The following is a 22,527-nucleotide window of genomic DNA, read 5'->3' as shown; positions in this document are numbered from 1 at the left end:
AAAACTTGGTGGAAAAAAGATGATGAACATTTGCTGAAGGTATTTGCAGAGCTGGGTAACGAGAAACATATCTCCAACATAATTTTAGATGAGCTTCAAAGAGCTACTTGTGCAGGATTTCAAAGGAGATGCAAACGAGTTAATGACGCAGAGCTTCTCTTTTCTGGAGTTGCTTTCATGACAGCAAGGTAGCTGATTTGAGTGTGTTACCACCATGTGAATCGGCACTGGCTTTACATGCAGCTCAGTTTCATATCAGATTAACAATGGAATTCTACCCTTAGTAAAAACACCTTACAAACAAACAAACAGACCTTAGGCACCAAAATTTCATTAATACATGCATTAGTTCATCACTGAAAAGGGCAGGGCAAATGTAATAGCAGCTGTGATAACACTTCCATCACTCAACAATAATATTAAGTGTACTAATTGTTATTGTTTGACCAATGATCTTTAAATTTATGTTGGTCATCAAAACAATTATACCTGCTTTTGTTATTTGCATGTGGATACATATAGGCATAATTAAGTCACAAAAACATTGAAGTTTATGTTTCAAAATTAATTATGTAATAAAATCTTATATTTCGTCAAATGTTGCATATGTTGACCTTTGACCTTTAATATCTCAGAAGTGTCTTCAAAACTAGCTAATCACCTTTCAATTTCATAATCTACACAAAATACTGGTTTAGAAAAGTATGTAAACAATTTGCCCTACTTCCATTGGTGATTTTCCCTCAGTTTTCTAAAATTGCCTAATTTTTACTATGTTGACCTTTGACCCTTAATATCTCAGAAACGCCCCCAAACCTGGCTGATCACCTTTCAGATTCGTAATCTAAACAAAAAACTTGTCAAGAAAAATATAAGCAAATTTCGTCCCTCCTCCGGTGGTGATTCCCACCACGCCACGTCCCTCTCCCCCTTTCTCCTACTGCCGGTCTATGAGGGGGATTTTCAGCTTCAACAGCAGATCCAGATCTAATCTGACAATATTCTCTTTACCAAAAAAACATTTGCATAAAATCTTATATTTACCAAACGCCAGCTGCAGTGCACACTGTAATTGCATCTTGCGTCAATGATCCGATAATCAATCCGGCAGAGAAGACCTGCAGGAAATCCTGTTAAGGATGATGGAATTCTCCAGCTGATGGTCAAAGTCGTGTTGGCCGTCACTGTCAGTTTCAATTCTTCTGCTGAATCTGGCAACACTGAAATTAAAGTTTGTAGCTTTAGCGAACCTTCATTCTAGTGTCGATCCACATTTGTTTTTCAAACTCAAAATTATGCAAAGAAAACTAAGAATCTCTGGTAGACGGAGAAAAAATCAATATGTGGCTGCTAACACACTGCAACACGTGCTATCTATCTAACATTCCCTCCCCTCTGATGCTTCGCAAGACCTGAATTCAGTTCATTTCTCTCTTCATTCAACTTGGCAGATGTCTTGACATTCATGAATTTTACGTGAAAAAAAAGTTATGGAGGAGTTATGGGAGTTCCATTTGACAACGTCCTTGATTGAAAGAGAGAGAAGAGAGAGAGAGAGATGAAGAGGAGGAGAGAGAGAGAGACGAGAGAGAGAGAGAGAGAGAGAGAGAGAGAGAGAGAGAGAGAGAGAGTAATTAGTGGATGGATGGTTAGCGATTGAATTGGCTGTTGGCGAGTTCTGGGTTGTCTTCTGGTGTGGTTTGAGTTAGTTGTTGTGATCAGAGTTCTGAGGAGAAAGTCTGCAATGAGAAATCGTGAAGGACAGACATTTGATCAGCAGTCTTGACAGTATTGTTGGTCAGTTGTGTTGTGTTTTCAGGGAGTTATTCAAGTTATTTGTGCTGTTTGTTTGAAGGTTGTTGTGCTTGTGTGTTGGGAGGTTGTTTAGCTTGTGAGTTACTGCTGAGTTGTGAGTTGCTATAGTTGGGGATTATTGTTGTTGTTGGGGAGCTGTTGTGGTCTCTTGGTGTTGTTGCGAGTGGTTGGGTGTGGGGTTGTTGGTTTGGTGTTGTGGAGTGTGGTTGTTGGTGAGCTGTTGTGATTTCATGGTGGTGTTGTTGTTATGGCTGTAGTCCTTGGTTGTTGTTGTGGTTGTAGGCCTTGTTTGAGTATTGTGTTGTTGAGTTGTGGTTGTAGTTCTTTTTTGTTTGTTGTGTTGTTGAGTTGTGTGGTTGTATTCCTTTTTGTTGTGTCATTGAGTTGTGGGGTTGTGGTCCTTGGTTGCTTGTCGTGTTGTGTGGTTGTGGTTCTTGGTTGTTGTCATGTTGTTGTTGAGTTGTGTGGTTATAGTTCTTTGTTGTTGGTTGTTGGTGTCTCAGCGACCTTGTCCAGCGGACAGCACAGCATAGCCTTGAGTATCTGGAGTTGGGGTGAGTACATGTGTTTGTGTTTTTGTTCTGTGTGTAGGTAAGTCAATCGTCCTGCGTTTTTATGTAGCATGAAGAGGAAAGTGTGGATGAGGGTGAGTTTGGCAGCTGGATTGGTTAAATTTATGTGGGGGGGGGGGTTTCTTGCTGCTTCCTTTTTAGCTTGTGATCCCGCCACATTAAATTCTTGGAGCCCGAACAGGGACTGCTGGTGCGGCAGCTGCAGGACGGCTGGGTTAGTGAGTTGTGTGATTGGTGGTGAAAGTGAGGATGAAAGGGTTGAAGGAGATGGAGAGGTTGAAGGAGATGAAGAGGCTGAAGGAGGAGTTGCAGTTGGCGAGGGAAGCTAAGGAAAGATTGGAAGTGAAGAATGAGAGGTTAAGGGTAGAGTGTGAGGAGCTGAAGAGCGAGTTAAAGGAAATGAGAGGAGCAAGTTAGAGGAAATGAGAGGAATGCTAAGGAATACGAAAGTGGAAAGGAAAGAAGAGGTGAAAGGAGCGGAAAAGAGAATGTTGAGGAAATGGATGAAAAATTCAGAGTAATGATGAATGCAGTGCAGGAGATGATGAAGGGATTCATGGGAGAGGGAGCAGTAGGAGGTAGGCCTACTGGGTCTTGTGATGGGCCAGGAGTGGTATAGAAAGTGGAAGAACAAGTGGATGAGAGTATGAATGATGAAAGTGATAAGGTTGTGGCAAGTGAGGGGAAGAAGACACAGGATAGGGAGAAATCAGAGCAAAAGGGTACACAGGATGTTGAGGGTAAGAAAAGGGCTTAAGGGAAAGACTAGTAGTAAGACTGATGAGCAGGGTAAGAAGACAGATGAAGGTGATCATAGAGTTGAGGATAAGGTGCAGGATGAGAGTGATTTAGATGGTGGTAAGTGGGAATTAGTAGATCAGAAGAAGAAGGGTAAGAAAGGTGTGACTAAAAGTATGGACATGAGTATGGAAGTGGACTCGCTGTATTTGGAAAAGTGAAAGAAGGATCAGGATGGATGTAGCGAAAGTGAGAGTGAAAGTGAGCAGAAAGTACAAAAAGCTGTGTATATGAGAGAGGTACCCCGATGTGCACAATACAAGGAATATGGTAGTAGGAACATAGTATGGGGACAACAAGAGACTTTGGGCAAGAGAGTTAGGTAGCTTTTTGACAGAATTTTTGTTGAATATGTATGGGGTAATGATGAGTGTAGGGAATGTGAGTGTAGGGAATATGAGATTGTGAAAGTCAGGATTGTGGAACAGGAAAAGAGGATAAAGAGTAGCATTAGATATAGGAGAAAGCATGGTTTTGAAGAGGCAAGAATTAATGTTGGTGAGTCGTTGTCAGTGTATGTCTGTAGACTAGAAACACTAGCCAGGAAAAAGTTTGGGGACGAAGGGATAAATGAGTGTAAAGAGTTTTTGAGAAAGTTGTTGGCAACTGTACCAGAGAGCGTATACGAGTTTATAAATCTGAAACGTAAGGAAAAAATGCAATGGACGAATGAAAGGTTAATGTGGAACAACATTTTAGAAATAGAGAGGATTATGAGTTAGATAGGTGTATGAAAGAGAGTAGAAAAGTTAGTGCTACGACTGAAGCAGTTGAGGTTATGCCAGAGTTTAAGAGCTACAGGGAAGCAGTTTTAGAAGGGCCGAGGCGAATGACAGAGCGAGTGGTTGATAGGAGCGTTAAAGCAAGTAATGTGTTTAGTTAACCCTAAAAGGGATAGCAGAGGAGTCAGGTCAGTTAGTCGTGAGTGAGAGCAGTAGTGTTAATGATGTGGTTAACCAGGACACAAGAAGAATGAGTCTTGGTGGGCGTTATGGGCGTGTTTCAGGTGTGGGCAAACAGGCCATTTAGTGAGTGAGTGTAAGAAAGATAGGGGTATTAAGTGTTACAAGTGTGGGCAGATAGGGCATATAGCGAGTGGATGTCGGGGTACTCGTGTGAACAAGGTTTGCGATAATTGTGGAGAGAGTGGGGATTATGCTAGGATGTGTAAGGAGCCGCGTGCAAAGTGTGTTGAATGTGGAATGGATGGCAATGTGGCGAGTGTGTATAGGCGAAAGAGGATGAGTCAGGCTGGGAATTCGGGAAACTAAGTGAAAAGGGGGCTCAGTTGGGTGGGTCCTCTGGTATGCGGGCAGTAAGAGTGATGCATGTGCGTGAAGGATTGTTACATGAAAAAGGGTTTGGGGATAGAACTCATGAATGTATGAGTGTAAAAGTGAGGTGCAAAGGGTGTGTTTGGTTGCTTTAATTGATACCGCGTGCAGTGCCAATGTTCTTTTTAAGAATGGATGTGACAAGTTGCAGAGTGAGTGTGAAATTGGGGAGTATAAAGGGGAGGTATGTGGAATAGGAAATTTATGTATGCCTGTGATGGGAGTGGTGTGTGAAAATATGGAAATCAGAGGGGTAGTGGTAGATGAAAGGCGACTTTTATGTGATCAAGGGAGTGAGTGATAAGTATGATATGTTGTTAGGGTACGGGTTCTTGAGGAAGTGTGGGATGGTGGTCCATCCGAGCATGAATATGGTTGAGTTGCATATGAATTGGAATGTATGTGGAGAGTTGTACTTTGGTAGGAATGGGGAGGTAACCAGTAAAATATGGAAGGGGGTGCCATTAATTGTGGAAGAGAGTGTAAAGGTGGCACAAGAAGTTGGAGAAGTTGTTAGTATGAAAGTTGCATGGCCAGATAGTCTTGAGATTGTCAAAGGGGACAAGTGTGCATATGTGGTTGAGGGTGTGGATGCGAACAAGTTGGTAAAAGCAAGCGTGCATGTATACAACAGGATCTTGGATATGGAGAATCCTCGGGTTTTTGTAGCCTCATTGCTGAGTGTTAGGAAAAAATGAGTGCAGGGTATACTTGAAAGTGATTTTGTGGGGTTGCTATACACGTTGGTGAGTACGGACGATGAAAGATATGCCGAGGTACAGAGGTGATGACAGGTAACGTGAAAGATGATGACTGGGAGTATGATGAGTTGAGAGAAGGAGTTAAGGTAGATGAGAATGTTAGTGACAATGAGAGGAGGCGGTTGATACAGATGTTGTGGGACAGGCGGGGTGTGTTGAGTCATGGTGAGGAACTGGAGAGAGTGGGAGTGATAGAGAGGAGTGAGAGTGCCTGGAATAGCCCCATAGTCCCTGTATGTAAGCCGGATGGAAGTCTGCGGATGTGTAGATCATAGGAAGGTGAATGAAGTGACTGCGAAGGAACGATTTCCAATGAATGTGGTGTCTGTGTGTACAAGATGCATGGGATGAGAGTGTTTACCAAATTAGACCTGGTAAGGGGCTATTACCAGATGTCTCTTGAAGAGGGGAAGAGGCCTGTTACTGCTTTTTCAAGTGGCAGTTGCCATTACCAGTTTAAACATTTGAGTTTTGGGTTGGCTGGGTTTGATAGAAGGAAGGTGACTGCGTTTAGAGATGATATTTTGATTGCGAGTGAAGCTGTTGAGGAGAATATGGAGCTGCTTGAGAAGGTGTTAGAGCAGTTGGAAGAGGTTGGACTGAAAGTGAAGCCAGAGAAGTGTATGTGGGTGGCTGGGGAAGTGGAATTTCTTGGTCATAAAGTGAGTGCGAGTGTCGTAAGGAAGAGTGAAAAGTTTGTGGAAAAGGTAAGGGAGTTTCCACATCCCTGTACCATCTGTGAGTTAAAGGGTTTTTTGGGGTTTATTGAGTTCGGGAGGAAGTTTGTTAGGGATTCTTCGGGTATAGGGAAGCTGTTGACTGAGTGGACCGGAAGAAAAATTGTACTAAGCTAAGGTAGGATGAGCGAATAATGGGAGCATTTGAGAGATTCAAAGAGGAGGTTGCTAGAGATGTCACCTAGGCTTTTCCAGACTATAGTGAGGATGTGAGTGAGCTTGAGCTGAATACTGATGCGAGTGAATTTAGTATAGAAGGGTGCTTAGCCCAGATGCAAGAGCTGAATGGGGAGGAACAGTTGAGAGTAATTGCATATGTAAGTAAAGCTTTTAATAGAGCAGGCAAGAGTATTAAGTGGTTGAGAAGGAACTTGCAGCAATAAGGTTTTGTGTGAAAGCGTTGAAAGATTTTATATGGTGTAAAATTTGTTATCCAGATGGACCATCATAATTTAGTGTATATGATCCAGAAGGAGAGTGAGAATGCTAGGATTGTGAGGACGATTGAAGATTTGAGTGAGTTTGATTTTATATTAGAATATGTGCCAGGGAGTAAAAATGTGATTGCTGATGTAATGCCTGGGATGCATGGTAGAGGCAACGGTGTCGTGAAGAGTGACCGAAGGTTTGGTTGTAAGGGAGAGGTTTGAGGGGGTAACAGGGTGTGTGAATGTTTGTTTCCAGCACTGAAAGACTTGGAAGGGAGAGGTCTGGTTGAAGAGGTACCCAGTAGCGCGAATAAGTTGTGAGTGAGGTTGTTGAGGGAAGTGCAGAAGGGAGTGGGCTATACAGAGGAACAAGGTGGGGAAGAGGAAATGGTGCATAAATTGCTGTCAGCAGTAGCTGAGTTGTTTGGAATAAAGATGTTTCTGTATTTAGGATGGGACAGACCAGTCGAGTAACGAGGGAGGGTAAGTATAGGTTGGGTCTGTCAGAGAGTGATTGGGATTTGTGGCAGAAAGCAAGTGAAAGGTTTGAAACTTTTAAGATTGGAGATAAAGTGTTGAAAGAGGTGGTTGAGATAGGAAGAATGAATGTGAATAAGGTAAGGGAGAAATTTGAAGGCTCTTTTGAGATTTTGGCAGTGGGGCCCAGTGGAAAGAGTTATGTGTTGGGGAAATTGCGAGTAGATTGGGGTGTGGATGAGGTTAGGGCATACCATAAACAGCTCCGTAAGTGGAAGGAAGAACCGCAGTATGTTCGGGAGAATGCGATGAGTGAGTGGTTGAGGGTGGATGAGTGTGAACCAAGCGTCAGTGAGGAAATGGGTCTGGAAGATTGGCAGTTGGTGTTGGTTGAGTATGGGAGGAGGCAGAAGGAGTGTGGAGAAAAGGAATGGAAGGAGGAAGTGTGAGCGGCAGGATAAGGGTGTTAGTGTTGGGGTGCAAATGGTTGATAAAGCATGTGGTACAGATGACTTTGAGGGAATGAATGATACGTATAGCGTGTGTGGCTTTGAATTGTCAGGGTTAAGTGAGATCTCAGCAGGAAGGGAATCAAGTTGTGAGGACGTGGTTGGCAATATGAATGAGTCTCTTCAGGAGTTTGGCAGGAGTGTAAATGAGGCAAGTGATTCGGTAGCAGAGTTGCGAGATATATTAGGACAAGGACTGGAAGATATAGAAGTAGTGAGCAGGGTTTGGAAGGATAGTAGTGATGGAGATGGTAATGGGAGTCTGACTGGAAGTGGTCTGGGAGAAGTGGATGGCAATGTAACTGAGTGTGTATGAGGGCCCTCAAACAAGAGCCAGGGGACCTGCATTCAAACATCCATGGGTGTTGCAGAAGGCTATTTAGTGTGGGTGATGCGACTGCAAGGAGACGTTATCAAATGTAACAGAGGAGGTAATATGGAGGAGCAATGGGAGTTCCACTTGACAAAGTCCTTGAGAGAGTGAGAGAGAGAGAGGGCATAATTGGTGGATGGATGGTTAGCGATGGAATTGGCTGTTGGTGAGTTCTGGGTTGTCTGCTGGTGTGGTTTGAGTTAGTTGTTGTGATCAGAGTTCTGAGGAGAAAATCTGTAATGAGAAATCATGAAGGACAGACATTTGGTCAGCGGTCTTGGCAGTATTGTTGGTCAGTTGTGTTGTGTTTTCAGGGAGTTATTTGAGGTATTTGTGCTGTGTGTTTGAAGGTTGTTGTGCTTGTGTGTTGGGAAGTTGTTGAGCCTGTGAGTTACTGTTGAGTTGTGAGTTGTTATAGCTGAGGGTTGTTGTTGTTGCTGGGGAGCTGTTGTGGTTTCTTGGTGTTGTTATGAGTGGTTGGGTGTGGGCTTGTAGGGTTGTTGGTTTGGTGTTGTGGAGTGGGGTTGTTGGTGAGCTGTCGTGGTTTCTTGGTGTTGTTGTTCTTGTGGTAGTAGTCCTTGATTGTTGTTGTGGTTGTAGGCCTTGTTTGTTTGTTGTGTTGTTGAGTTGTGTGGTTGTAGTCCTTGTTTGTTTGTTGTGTTGTTGAATTGTGGATGTAGTCCTTGTTTGTTTGTTGTGTTGTTGAGTTGTGTGGTTGAAGTCCTTGTTTGTTTGTTTGTGTTGTTGAGGTTGTAGGTTGTAATCCTTTTTTGTTTGTTTTTTTTGTTGGTTGAGTTGTGGTTGTAGTCCTTGTTTTTGCTTTGTTTGGCGTTGTTGAGTTGTGGGCTGTGTGGTTCTTGTGTATTGTGGTGTTGTGAGTTGTGTGGTTGTAGTCCTTGTTTGTTTGTTGTGTTGTTGAATTGTGGATGTAGTCCTTGTTTGTTTGTTGTGTTGTTGAGTTGTGTGGTTGAAGTCCTTGTTTGTTTGTTGTGTTGTTGAGTTGTAGTTGTAATCCTTTTTTGTTTGTTTTGTTGTTGAGTTGTGGTTGTAGTCCTTGTTTGTTTGTTGCGTTGTTGAGTTGTGGGCTTGTGGTTCTTGGTGGTTATGTTGCTGGGTTGTGGGGTTGTGGTCCTTGGTTGCTTGTTGTGTTGTGTGGTTGTGTTTCTTGGTTGTTGTCATGTTGTTGTTGAGTTATGTGGTTATAGTTCTATGTTGTTGGCTGTGAGCTGGTTTGCGGCAGTTGTTGGTGTCACAGCGACCTTGTCCAGCTGACAGCACAGCATAGCCCCTGAATATTTGGAGTTGGGGTGAGCACATGTGTTTGTGCTTTTGTTCTGTCTGTAAGTAAGTCAATTGCCCTGCGCTTTTTCTGTAGCTTGAAGAGGGAAGTGTGGATGAGGGTGAGTTTGGCAGCCAGATTGGTTAAATTTATGCGGGGGGGGGGGGGTGCGCTCTTGCCTGCTTGTTTTTTAGCTTGTGATCCCGCCACAAAGTGATCGCAAAACCATCATTATTAGCGTGAGATTTTTCTATAAATGTTTACTTGAGTTAGACGAAAGGTAGGCACATATATATATGTAGACCACTGACTTCTATGCGTGAGAAAAGCTTTTCTCCAGAAGTGTGATCAGTAACACCATGTGCTTGCCCCTTAGAGCATCAGAGATTCCAGGTAAAATATTTTTCAAGAGGTGAAGTTTATTTCTCTTATTTACTTGACAGTTACAACACTACTCACATATATCACTTGCATGAGATAGATTTCACAAACAGTTTATTTAGTGTGAAGAAAAATTAGCCACTTAATGGGAGGGAAAACTTTTTTTTTTGTATTAAGTCGGTTCTGTTCAAATCATGATCCAGAGCTGAAGTGCAATCCTCTCTCCTAATTATCAGTTACATCACAGTCATGAATATGACGTGAAACGGGGATCTACGACGTCATTTCTTCTGGTATGAGGAGAATTTTCTATAGAAGTTTACACGAGGCGCTAACCAGATAAATTTCAAGGCAAGGGAGGGAGGGAGAGAGAGAACCTAAAAACCCCTCTCTTCTCTTGTACTGCAGTTGGGAATTTGTGTACTTGTGACTCACGGCATCTTCCATACAAATTCACACTCCGCTCTAGAGTTATTTTCACTGATAGTGCCATTCACATGTATCAAGAGAGAAAGTCACTTGCAACGTCATCTGCTCTGGTGCCTGAGACACATTCCTTGGAAGCTTACTTAAGGCGAACGACAGGTAGCCACAAATACCAGACTTCCTTCCAAGGGGAAGCGAACTAATTTTCCCCTATTACGTTGTCACCAGCACTGTGCCATTATGACTTGTTGCATCTAAGATGTAAGTTAAAATCATGCTTACCTCTCTTGTTTCACTGTAAGTAGGTCACCGTTTATATGTATTGCATCAAAAAGTTATCTACTGATGTGTGAGACAATAATCTGTAAAAGTTTACCCTAAACAAACAAAATAGTGTCGTAATATTGTGCGTTTGTAATCAGAACATTAGAGTACTTTATATACATCCTCAAATTCTCATAAACATAGCTACCACAATGCAGTGTTTGTGATTTCCAAAAAATGTTAGGAGAAAGGCTCATTAGCTCGGAAAACTCAACCCCACAAGTGGCGATGTGAAAGAGAATCGATGGGGAGGGGAAAGAAGTCAGGGCGTTGTAAGAAGACCCTAGAAGAGCCAATGAAGAATATGAGGAACCTTCAGCAGAGTGGAGCCCCTTTATGTGAAGATTTTCTTATACAGAACCTCTGCATGTGGGTGCAAATATAGTACTATAGATTCATTGCGAGGCGCATGATAGTTGAAAAAAAATATGTATGGAATGTGAGAGGCAATTGGAATCAATGGTATGAGACATGAACGCTGGAGGGAGAATATTAATGACCTTTTTTGATGAAAGAAAAGGCACGACTTCATTTTTTTCTGGAAGACAAACTTCAATTTGAGAACATTTTTTGCGATTTTCATGTTCTACGCAAATACTTTTCCTGTCGTGTCCTCTGTATAGGCGTGACTTTAGTCAAAGATATATTGAGCCAAGTTAAGACCTCATTTTTTCCAAGAAGGATGTGGCTTTGAAACACCAGTGAAAAGTGACCTTGACATTTCCGTGGAATGGAATGCAATATAGAGCTTAGGCCAAAGGCCAAGTACTGGGACCTACAAGGTCATTCAGCGCTGAAAGGAAATTGAGAGTAGGTAGGCTTGAAAGGTGCAACAGGATGAATACTTAGCAGATGCCCCATGTAATCACTGCTACGAGAAGGTGGATAGCAAGATGAAAGAAAGATGAAATGAACGGAGGAACAGTAAAAAGGAATGAAAGGGGTTGAAGCTATGGGCCGAAGGACACTGCAAGGAATCTTTAGTAATGCCTACAGTACACCCCGTGAGGTGTACTGATGGCACTAACCCCTACGGGAGACATTTCTGCGAGGCCTTCATAATTCTGTTAATGCTGGGATTTGTGATTGCATGTTCTCTGGTAATGGACATTATCCTTTCTTTTCTCTTTTCTCTCAGTTCAATTTGTAACTTCAGTCAACAAGACTAAAGGAATCAGAAAAATAAACATTTAACTCGTTCTAAGCTAAACAATGTCTGAATCCCAGTAACTTCCAAATTAAGCTACACTGAAACACAATGGCCGAATTAACATATGAAGATTTGAGCAAATGTATGTATGTTTTGCATTAATATTTCCATAACCCGAAGTATAATTGGCAACTCACCCACTGCCAGATCATCAATTGAATGGTGGAACTCGAAATCAATGGAACTGAATACATCCTTGATGTAGAATATCAAAGACAGGTTTCTGTTTCCAGGCTGGTAACCATCTGTTTTATTCCAGTAACAGCACTGAGTCCCAGATAAGTTACTGTATTGACAGGAACGCCCATTTCCACAATTCGTTAGACTGAAAGAGTAATTTCATTGTAAGAATATGGCAGGAATAAGTTGACCCACTTGACACTACCACTGAGAAGAAAAAGATTCCACTTCAGGAGAAAATGTGATCAGAAAAACAAGATGATTGCAGATACTTACTACCTTCCCCCACTGAAAAGAACGGGCCTATAACGATTGCCAGTCTGAGCAGGGTTGAATGGGACGTCCCACCTGCAAATAAGCTCCTCCCAGTTGTATGAAATGCAGCTGAAGTTCGCTACATCCAACGGAGAATCTGCAGAAGAAGACATTGTTCGCATTTCGCATAAGGTTGAGAGGCTTGCCTCTCTTAAAACGAAAGCTTAAAATATGTGTAACAGTGTGTACATCTAATTCACCGGCAAACTTTACTCTCGGAAGTTTTGATATGGAAATGGGTAACCTTTTATCTCTGGTGTTAAGTAATTTGTATATGGAATTTTTCGGAAGCAAAATATTAAACAAAATAATTCCAAGCAATGTAGAATGGTTTAGGTATGTTGACAACATAATATGCATTTGGCCAGTGAAAAATTGTAAATAACCTTTGTTAAGTTAAATGAATTAGTGCAATCAATAAATTTCACAATGGAAATGAAAAAGGATGGGAGCCTACCCTTTCATGGACTGACTAAAACATAGAACTAGTGATAGATTTACACCCTGTGTGTACAGAAACCCCACAAAAATTTTCTGCCCATGTTCATTTTTAGTTTTCTGAAAAGAAAACTATCGTGTCTGCTTTGTGTCCGCCCTCAGGTCTTATAAACCACTGAGGCCACAGGGCTGCAAATTGGTATATCGATCATCCGCCCTCCAATCACCAAACATGCTAAATTGAAGCCCTCTAGCCCCACGGGTTTTTATTTTATTCAAGGTGAAAACTAGCCACAATCGTGCTTCTGGTAACAATGTAGGCCAGGCCACCACCGGGCCGTGGTTAAAGTTTCATTGGCCGTGGCTCATTCAGCCGAGACCACCGGAAGATAGATCTATTTTCGGTGGCCTTCATTATACTCAACTGCACCGACGTTTTTTACTTGTTATTCTGGTCACAGCAATGAAGTTAAGAAATCAGCTTTCACTGTCACGTTTTTAGGAGCATCACATTTATGTAGCCTTGGATACAATGACGATAAAATAGGTATGATTAAGGAATACAGGAGGAAGTTAAAATATCTTCACTATCAAATAATGCGCTGAAACGGCAAAAAGACTTTTATGATCCAGCTAAAAAAAAATTTTATGCTATCATTACAATAATAATTTCAAAGATATTTCCCATCTGCTGATGAATTTTAGATATTTCCCAACTGCTGATGAATTTTAGAGTTAACGTAGCATTTAAGAATAATAAAACAATGAAACGTACTTAAAAGCACTCTCCGAACAATACTAATGGGTGGGTACATAAAATTCCAAGTAGGTCTCTTTATTTAGGAGAATAGGACGGCATAAAAGATGTGGAAGATATGCACAGGAGAACAGTGGAATTTTCGTCCATATTAAAGGGGGGGCGGTGAAATCACACAATCAAATGGACATGAGCAAAAAATTTAGTTTATTCAAATAACGCATTGCGAAGACACATCATAGAATCTAGTTTTATAAAGGCAAGGTTTGGTAAGAATATGAATATCAGTTAGGGTAGGTTTCAACTTAATCCTGACATTTCTAAGAAAATCTGTCAAATTTATATGAATTTCAAGAGACGTAGTTCATGAGAACAGCAGAAAGTGTAAACAGATTTGTGGACAGACAACACTTGACCGCAGCAACAAATGATGTAATGCTCCAACCCATCACATCTGTTGTGTCAGCTTTGGATTTCTAACGGTCTGTTGCATGTTCGTGAGTGCATAAATATTGTACATGTCCACCACCATGTAGCAGGATTTCCACACAGCTTTTTATTTCCCTATGATAAAGTGTTACATAAATCCTGCATCAGCGTGATTATAATTGTTACATATAATATATATATCTATATATATATATATATAATATATATATATATATATATATATATCTCAAGTCACTTGAACGCTCCCAACATGACTCAGTAAGTAGTACCCCCTTAAGATACCCGACCTTTCCTCTCCCATTCCCAACTACCTATACCTGTCTATCTGTCTATTAATCAATCAATCAGTCAATCAATATATATATATATATATATATATTGATTGAGTTTCTTAGAAATTAATAGACAGATAGACAGGTATAGGTAGTTGGGAATGAGAGAGGAAAGGTCGGGTATCTTAGGGGGTACTACTTACTGAGTCATGTTGGGAGCGTTCAAGTGACTTGAGTGCTGGTATCACAGGTGAATTTACCTTTATCCACTTCAAAAAACAATTTGATGCATAAAATGACTATACTCTGTTTTTTTCCATCTGTCCATCTGCCTGTGGTGTTCGCGCATGGTAACACTGCGTCCTGGGCTTTAAATAGTTACGCTGTGTGTAAGTTTAAGGTAAATAAAAGGATATCTGGGTGTACATTTGCAACTGAAAAGTGTTTTAATAATTTACTGTATGGGAATTACACCGTTAATATTCGAAATAGGATACTATTTAAAGCCCGGAACGCAGTGTTACCATGCGCAAACACCATTGGCGGATGGACAGATGGAAAAAAACAGAGTATAGTAATAGAATAACTTACGATGACTCCTGGTGATTTTGAAAATCTCCTTTTCTTGGTTATGGCATTGCAGTTATGTGATACGCAGGGATAGGCTTAACAAAGGTTTGCAAAGTCAACAAGAGACAACCTCATTGTAGGTAACGAGCTCAGCATTAGGCCGAGGCACGTGCGAGGCCCAGGACGCGGTATTAAACAAGACCTATATTCTCTAGACATTGGTATTAACGATAATTGTACTGCATCGCCATCACTTCACACACAAGTAATTTTCATAAGCCTTTCGGGAATTCTCAGTAGGAATTAATGTTGTCTCAGAGAAGGCCATGACCTTCACAAGGACACGACGCTTCTTATGAATAGATGAAACAGCTTTTATATTCAGCAAATAAAGGATTAAGCGATTACAGGTTAAGCGATTGCGTTAAAAATGATACACAGACGGGGAATAAGGATAATATGAGTAAAAAGGCAGATAGAAATAATGCTAAGGGAAAAATATAAAAAGCAGAGCAAGACTGGGAGGATGCCACATTGACCGCCAACGGAACTGTCTGAATCATTATTTATCAACAGAGGAAAACTTCTTCATCCCCTTGGATATGAAAGTTCACCAGGTGCCTGCCTGCCTATCTGTCGTCAAGGTGGTTCATTTGACTACTGCTGTGACTAGGTAGGTTATGGAATCGCGTACAGCAAAACATCTCACCTTCCCCAACATACATCCTTATTCCCAATTTCTTTCGTTTTATCGGTTGGTGCAGATGAATTAGAATTATTAATGTGTAAAAAAAAAAAAGCCTTCGACATTTGTCCCGTTCTCACACTATATATAATATATCTGGGAACGGATTGGAGACAAGAATTAAGGAACACAGATATAGTGTGGGAACGGGAAAAATGTCGAGTGCTTTATTATTGATTCGTTGGGAGAGGGCAAAAGTTGTTTTATATTGTAATAATATAACTCGTGGAAATGTTATTGAATCTACTTTTATTAAATATCACGGTGACAATGAATGTAAGCCGGGGTATGTGCAAACTAGCCCCATTTGTTGTTAGAGAGATTTATAAAGTTGTTCCCTTTTAATCACCGGTTGAGCTGTTCAGTACCTGCCGTATTGATTTTAACCGGACTTTGAATACTTGTGACCATTTTTTTTTTTTTTTTTTTTTTAGGTTTTATGTTTACTTTGTTAGATGTTCTCGGTGCTTTTAGCATTGTACCTCAAAAATGTGTTGAAATAACACGAAAGATCTTGGTACTGCTTGTATTTTTCCTGTGGCCTTAACTAAATATGTTGTCACACGCTATTTATATATGATAATATATATTATATATATATATATATATATATATATATATATATATATTATATAATATATATATATAATATATATATGTATGTATGTATGTATGTATCATTGGTAGTATGTATGTATGATATGTATTTAATGTAGTCAGTATGTATGTTATGTATGTATGTATTATATATATATATATTGACGATCTATTGCTAGAACATGCGATGTTTGCTGATGCACTGGGATAGTTGGAGGCAGGCAACAAATCATTATTTGTAGCAGACGCCTCTGTGGCAGCAGCACATAAACAGAAAAACTATCGTACATCTATTTAAAACCTAATTGTCTAAAAATATTATTGACAAGTAGTGCGCCCAGTTTGTACATTCAGGTGCTGCTGTTGGTCAAATCGTGCAATTTTTTTTTGTTTTGTTTTTTTTGTGTGTGACATTATTCTACAATGCTTTGTTTCGTGATGTCTTTACAGAACATTATCTCTTCAGCATTTTTTCAATTGATGGTGAAGTTAGATTCATTCAGATGCTGAAATAAGCTACTGACAGTATTCCCTATGAACCACAATTTACATTACTCTTACTAATACTTAACTTTCTTAACTATTCCCTACCATGGTTAGCTAGCTAACTGCCCTCACTCTTCTTTCACCCATCTTACCTGTCAGCTAAAAATATATATATATACATTCATGTTTCTCTAATCTTGTTCCGGAATCTTCCCCACTCTCTCCCACGTACTCTTTATTACACTGAATGGAAGAGATCTCATCCATGCAGTCATTTTTCTGTAGAGTGGATTTCCTGGTTAACATGTTCCTAAGTACATAGTTCTTAAATATGACGTGAACATCAAAAGGTCTCAACAAATAATGGTCTTTGCATCACTTGACTTTGAAGGGGTACGAAAACTGGTCGACTCCTCTTTTTATTCTTTCCTCCAATATATATATATATATATATATATAGATATATAATATATATATATATATATATATATATATATATATATATATAAAGAAATCACGAAACGAAGCATTGTAGAATACTGTCATAAAAAAAAATCTGCACGATTTGATCAACAGCAGCCCCTGAATGTACAAACTGGGCGAACTACTTGGCAATAACATTTTTAGACAATTAGGTTTTAAATAAATGTACGATAGTTTTTATATTTTAGAGGAAAAACTAGAGTTTGCATTCTTTGTTAAAATTAAATTATTTGTAGTGATTTATTCATAATCGCAAATGCAGTACATTCATCTCTAAACAAGTTTGCAGCAGGTAAACAGCAATATCTCAGTTTATGAATTTTTTTCTATCAAAATTTGAAGGGTTTGAGACGCCATTTTTTTGTATTTGTGAAATCTCTTATATTATCTCATGATATGAGTGATTTCTCGGTTTCATTATTATTCAGATAGCTAAACGATGCCATGTATACTTCGATAATCTTGCCATAATCTGTGCATTGAAGCCCAATGTCAAGAAATCTGGACACAATAAAAGGCCTCATAAGCCGGGAACGGGTTACATTTGATTCTTCTTGTAAGGTATGTGCAGTTATTAGACAGAAACCTTCATAGGCTGCGAATTTCAACAAAATCGGAGATGAAAAATATATGTATGTGTGTGTGTGTGTTGGGCACTTGGCATAAGTCTTTCCACAGAAATCTTATTTCTTTTTTTATGGTAATATGAGAAAGCCCTCAGAACAATCGGAATTCTTGTAAATCTGGTTCGTGAAGATCATCTTTGAGGTAGTTTTAGAGAGTATGTAGCAGCCACTTAGTGGAGATTTTTTCTTTTCTTTTTTTTTTTGAGGGAGACCAATCGAAAGATTATGTTTATATTCAGCAACCGAAGTGAGACTAGTAGGGGAAAAAAAACCATTTGCCCTCAACACCTAGGTGCTAATCCCCAAGTAGTCGATTTTTTACCTGGGGATTAGCACCTAGGTGCAAAATTTCACACCTTTTAATGAGGTGTTAATTACTTTTCACACCTTTAAGTGTGAAAATTGACCATAAAGGTGTGAATATAAAAAATAGATGTGAAATTTCACAGGTTTCCCACAGTCGTGTCGGCGCCACGCAAAACGCTACGGAGATAAAAAAAACCCTAATTTCAACACTGACCCAAAATTTCCTCATACTCTACGGAGGTAAAAACCCTGATTTCAACCCTGATCTCAAAGATCCTCATATTGTACTGTAAGGAGTAAAAAACCCTAATTTCAACCCTGACCCCCCGGATTCACTCAAAAACTCCAGATGACATCACAAAACTCTACGACGTAAAATCCTAAGGTTTCAACCCTCACCCTGAATTCCCTTCACTAGCCCCCGTTGATGTCTTAAAACATGAAATCACAGGTTCCAACATGCCCCCCGCCCCCCCCCAATTCATTCCCAAACACAAATTTTTCAAGTCAAAAGGGTACACTGAAAATTAACTTAACAAAACCCATTTCAGTCTTAATCATTTATGAAATATGTATATAGATGCATAATATTCCATACATAAAGAGGTTGAATGGAAAATCAGATATACAGAATTGCTATGATTTCTGTAACAAAAGTCATACAGAAATACATGGGGAATGGTATACACGAATTAATATTCCATACAAAGTCATACAAGAATACACTGGAAAAGGTGTACAAAAGAATACATAGACATGATATACATTCGTTTTACGAAAATAATACATCATCGAGACACATTGCTAGTATATACCACACACATCCTCCCCAGTTTCCCGATTGTGTGTGAAAAATAATTCATCTAATACATCTAAACTTTTAAATCTTGATAACAAGTTCTTCATATATAAATCTTCCATACATCTTTCCTGTAGCAGGGATAAATTCTTTTTCATGATGAACACGCAAGTGATTTTACCAATGTTTTTCATTTCATCACTGATTGTAGATAACACAGGTAAATATTGATTCAACCATGTCATGTTAACTCGTCCACTTTGTCCGAGACCGGCGGGGAAGATAAACATATTTGACAGTCATATGATGATTTAAATAATTCTTCCTTCAATTTCTTAACCGAAGAAAAAAAGTTGTTGAATCTCATCTACTTGGTATCCCTGCTCAAACGGTCAGCATGGTCCTCATTTTGGAATATGCTACACTCTTTTGCGCGTATTTGTTATCTTCAACCGGGACACCAATGCCATATTGGGTTAATAAAGTAGCTACGGTTGGGAGATCTACTTCATCATTACATTCCCAAGAGATAACATTTTCAGGCCTTTTCACAATGGCAGACCCTTCAACGCCGCGATCGCGAAGACAGGCGTATGTTGCATCAGTTCGAGAATATCGAAAGCCTGCAATCTCGGCGTATGGATAACTTCGAACGACGTCTTCAACCACACCTTAATTCCTGCATGTGACATGGCCACTATTAAACAAGTGGTTCTCTTCCTAAATCTATTTTCTGACAAGTTCCCGAAAACTAACTTGCACGAGGAGGTTGACGAAGCCATGGCGAGAGTGTGTGTCTTAATATTCCAATGGCTCAAGAGTTAAGGAGCCACCGAATCCCGCAATCGAGCTTCCCCTGCCCCCCTGACTCTATGGGTCATTAAAGATTCTCCCCTTTATCACAATCACTGATTAAACAAGTTGAATCATGCCACCCTCCAAGACTCCCACCTGAAGTTATGAATCACGCAAAAGCCTGGCCCACTTTTGAACTGTTATCTCTCTCTCTCTCTCTCTCTCCAGCTACACTTCGTGCCCAACAGTGTCTCGTGACATTCAGCATCTCAAATTTCTTTCTTTTCTTCTGGTTCCCCTGTCGCAGCGCATACGTCATCCACTTTGATAAAGTTTATTATTTGTTCGTAGTCACTTATCCATGCCTTTTATAAGATTTATTTTCGGTTTCAAGTAGGATACCACCCGTCACCAGTATATATTTCTCTCCCTCTCCTTTTTTCCCGAAAGTGGCTTCCGAACTTGAAGCAGCCTTCACCGACCCGGTTTTTGTTACAGCACGGTCGATAACTAACACGCTGGAACAGAAATTTGAAGTGTATTAATTTCAGAATCATATACTAATAGAAGAATATTCGCAAAGGATATTAGAGATATGGGAACAATGCTGATATGTACGCATAGAATAATCCAGGTGTATTTTACCTTTCATGCCAGAGATGACAGTTAACCTGGTCAAAATGAGAAGAATAGGATACAGAGTGTGTCATCTAACCTCGGAGCGTCTATCCCCTCCGCTTTAAACATTCATTATAAGTAAGTTATGACTCTTCTTACTACCCGACTTTCAATCTGAACATTTCATCTTTTTGAAATATTATAAATAGTATCTCTTTACCCACCGATCACTCCTGTGTAAATGGTGTACTGATAAAACTTCTTTCATTCCCGATAGTATATACCTTATTATTCCGTGGAGACTGGCGCAGTGTAGGAAAAAACGGAACGGAAAGTCCGCACTTATACGAAATATTCGGTTGTATCTGTCTTTTAACTTTGTAAACAGTACATTCAGAATGATTACGCAGAAATCTGAAAAATTCTTTCAAATAAAATTCAGGCTCGATAGTGTAACTGTCAAAGAAGATATCAAATTTCTGGGTTACCTTTCTACTTAGAAATATACCCAGAAACCTATATTATTAATACCCAAAGATGACTCTAAAGCGTTAGATATAAAGAATAAAGGCTTATTTCTACTTATATAAATCCGCCTACATCATCTAAGGCGAATATTCCTAAAATATCTAATTAATGGCCCTAACTTGTTTTTAAAAGATACTTCTAATTCTCTACCTGGTGACCTATATTATTAATACCCGAAGATAACTCTAGAGTGTTAGATGTAAAGACTAAAGGTTCATTTCTACTTAACGGTAATATAAATCCCCCTACATCATCTGAGGCAAATATTCCTAAACATCTAATTATTGGCCCTAATGTGTCTTAAAGATATTTCTAATTCTCATGTATCCATCCATTTCACCTCTAATGTCGCACTGAATTATCCTATCTGAATCGATTGATACAATATCTTCCGTATCCCTAAAAATCATTACTATGTGAGGCTTTGCCACTGGCCCTGCCAGTCTTCTAACTGTTATCCTCGGAAATTTAGACCGATAGTGAATCCTCCATATCCTTGGTCATGAAACTATAACAGAAAATATATCTCCCCCTTTTAAAAGCATTGTAAGTGATCATGTTTTCATGCCCAGCCCCGATTTCTTTCTGTGTTGCGTAAGATAATTGCGTTATTCTCCTAGGAAATGTACTCTTCAATATTATACATAGTGTCCCAGTTAACAGCGATACATTTATTTACTTAACTCGCAGTGTTCAAAATATAACCCGTTCCCGGTATATTCTCCAAAAAAATTCTTCATATCAACCAAGGCGATTGTTAACTTCTTGGGAATACATGCTCCAAACGCCTGATTGATTAATATAGCTGATTCTTTCGTTCCGATTATATGTTTTATACTGATAAAGGCTCATTCAAAGCGGACAATGGCGTTATAGTGCGGGATAACCCTATTAATACATAATTTTGCCTTCTCCACGTCCAAATGGTTCATCTCTTCATTTATATCTATACCCAAAATCCAGCTGTTATTAGCCATTTCTAACCTAATTCTCAAATCCACCGAATCTAGGAAATACATGTCAATACTTGCTAGATCAAGGAGCAAGGGGAAGTAGGTATGTATACCTAGCAATTTAGGAGTCCCCATGACACTCGTTTCCCATCCTGGAAGGTATTAGCTGTGAATGCTCTGATTTACCAAACGTCGCATTATAATCATCATTAAAAAAATCCACTCCTCCTAACATATTCATCGCAATGAATTTTATATTTTTTAACAGTTTAATATACAATTGATAGTGAAATATCGGACAAGATTCCACCAACTTCTCATTCAAAAATATGGATACGGAATTGAAAAGTGTTACTTATTCCGTTGACGAACGCTTCCCTACCTTCATCCGTATTCAAATGTGATATACTATACCCCGAAAAAAGCTTCTGATTCGGGAACCTTCTTTAACGTCCGTTGCATAGTATTCCTATCCTTTTTCTTTAGAGGAATAACCTGTAAATACCTCGAAAACTGATCATGACTATTAAAAGATATTTATAACCTTCGTTATAAGGGGCGAGTTTAGACATGTCAGTCAGATTGCTAACGACAGACGCCTCGAGGTTTCGGAGATACGACCTTCCAGGGAATTTCTGCAGTTACTTTATGTCAAGTATAAGAGGGTTGACTCTGTAGGACAATTTTGACATCATCTATAGTTATATTCTTCTCAACCTTCCTCACATCTCTGAATAATGTATTTATGCCACTAAAACTGCCGGGGTATTCAACATTTTCGTATATCTTCTTCAATACCCGCAGCTGCTTTTTAGTCATCACTTAATATGCGGTTTCACCCGTCGTCATATTATTCCTGAGCTGTAAGCTATCAGGTGTGCTGGCTGCGAGGTCAACTAGTAGATAACCGTCCTACTGGATACGAGATAATGCCTTCTCATAAATCTCGGAGAATTCGCCACCCTTTTGACGTCCGAATAACTGACGGACCAAAGTTTCAATTTGAACTGTCTCTATTCTTCACTAGAATGTAATAGGAGCGGTTGAGACTGATACTTCCACTGAATGTAACCGAATGGAATACATTCTGTTATGAACATGACGAAGATTGACGAATGACGTCCAGCAGTAAACGCCTCTGTGACATGTTTATTATCACTCGCTTCTAGAAAGCAGTCATCGAGA

At 39.7% G+C, this 22,527-nt stretch overlaps 1 protein-coding gene across 1 annotated transcript in view; it reads right to left on the bottom strand.

Moving 5' to 3' along the window:
• LOC135208633 (cytokine receptor-like) overlaps positions 1-22,527 on the bottom strand; it is a 278,711-nt gene that overhangs the window by 189,929 nt on the left and 66,255 nt on the right. Inside the window, exons 5-7 of the mRNA XM_064241020.1 lie at positions 11,881-12,016; positions 11,562-11,749; positions 1,045-1,220 (exon numbers count right to left, since the gene is read on the bottom strand). Of these exons, the coding sequence (XP_064097090.1) occupies positions 1,045-1,220; positions 11,562-11,749; positions 11,881-12,016 (500 nt within the window). The remainder of the gene's footprint in view (positions 1-1,044; positions 1,221-11,561; positions 11,750-11,880; positions 12,017-22,527) is intronic.

This window comes from Macrobrachium nipponense, chromosome 11 (genome assembly GCF_015104395.2).
Source record: "Macrobrachium nipponense isolate FS-2020 chromosome 11, ASM1510439v2, whole genome shotgun sequence".
Lineage (NCBI taxonomy): Eukaryota > Metazoa > Arthropoda > Malacostraca > Decapoda > Palaemonidae > Macrobrachium > Macrobrachium nipponense.
The sequence above is the reverse complement of the archived record's forward strand: the minus strand, read 5'-3'. Positions and strand labels throughout refer to the sequence as shown.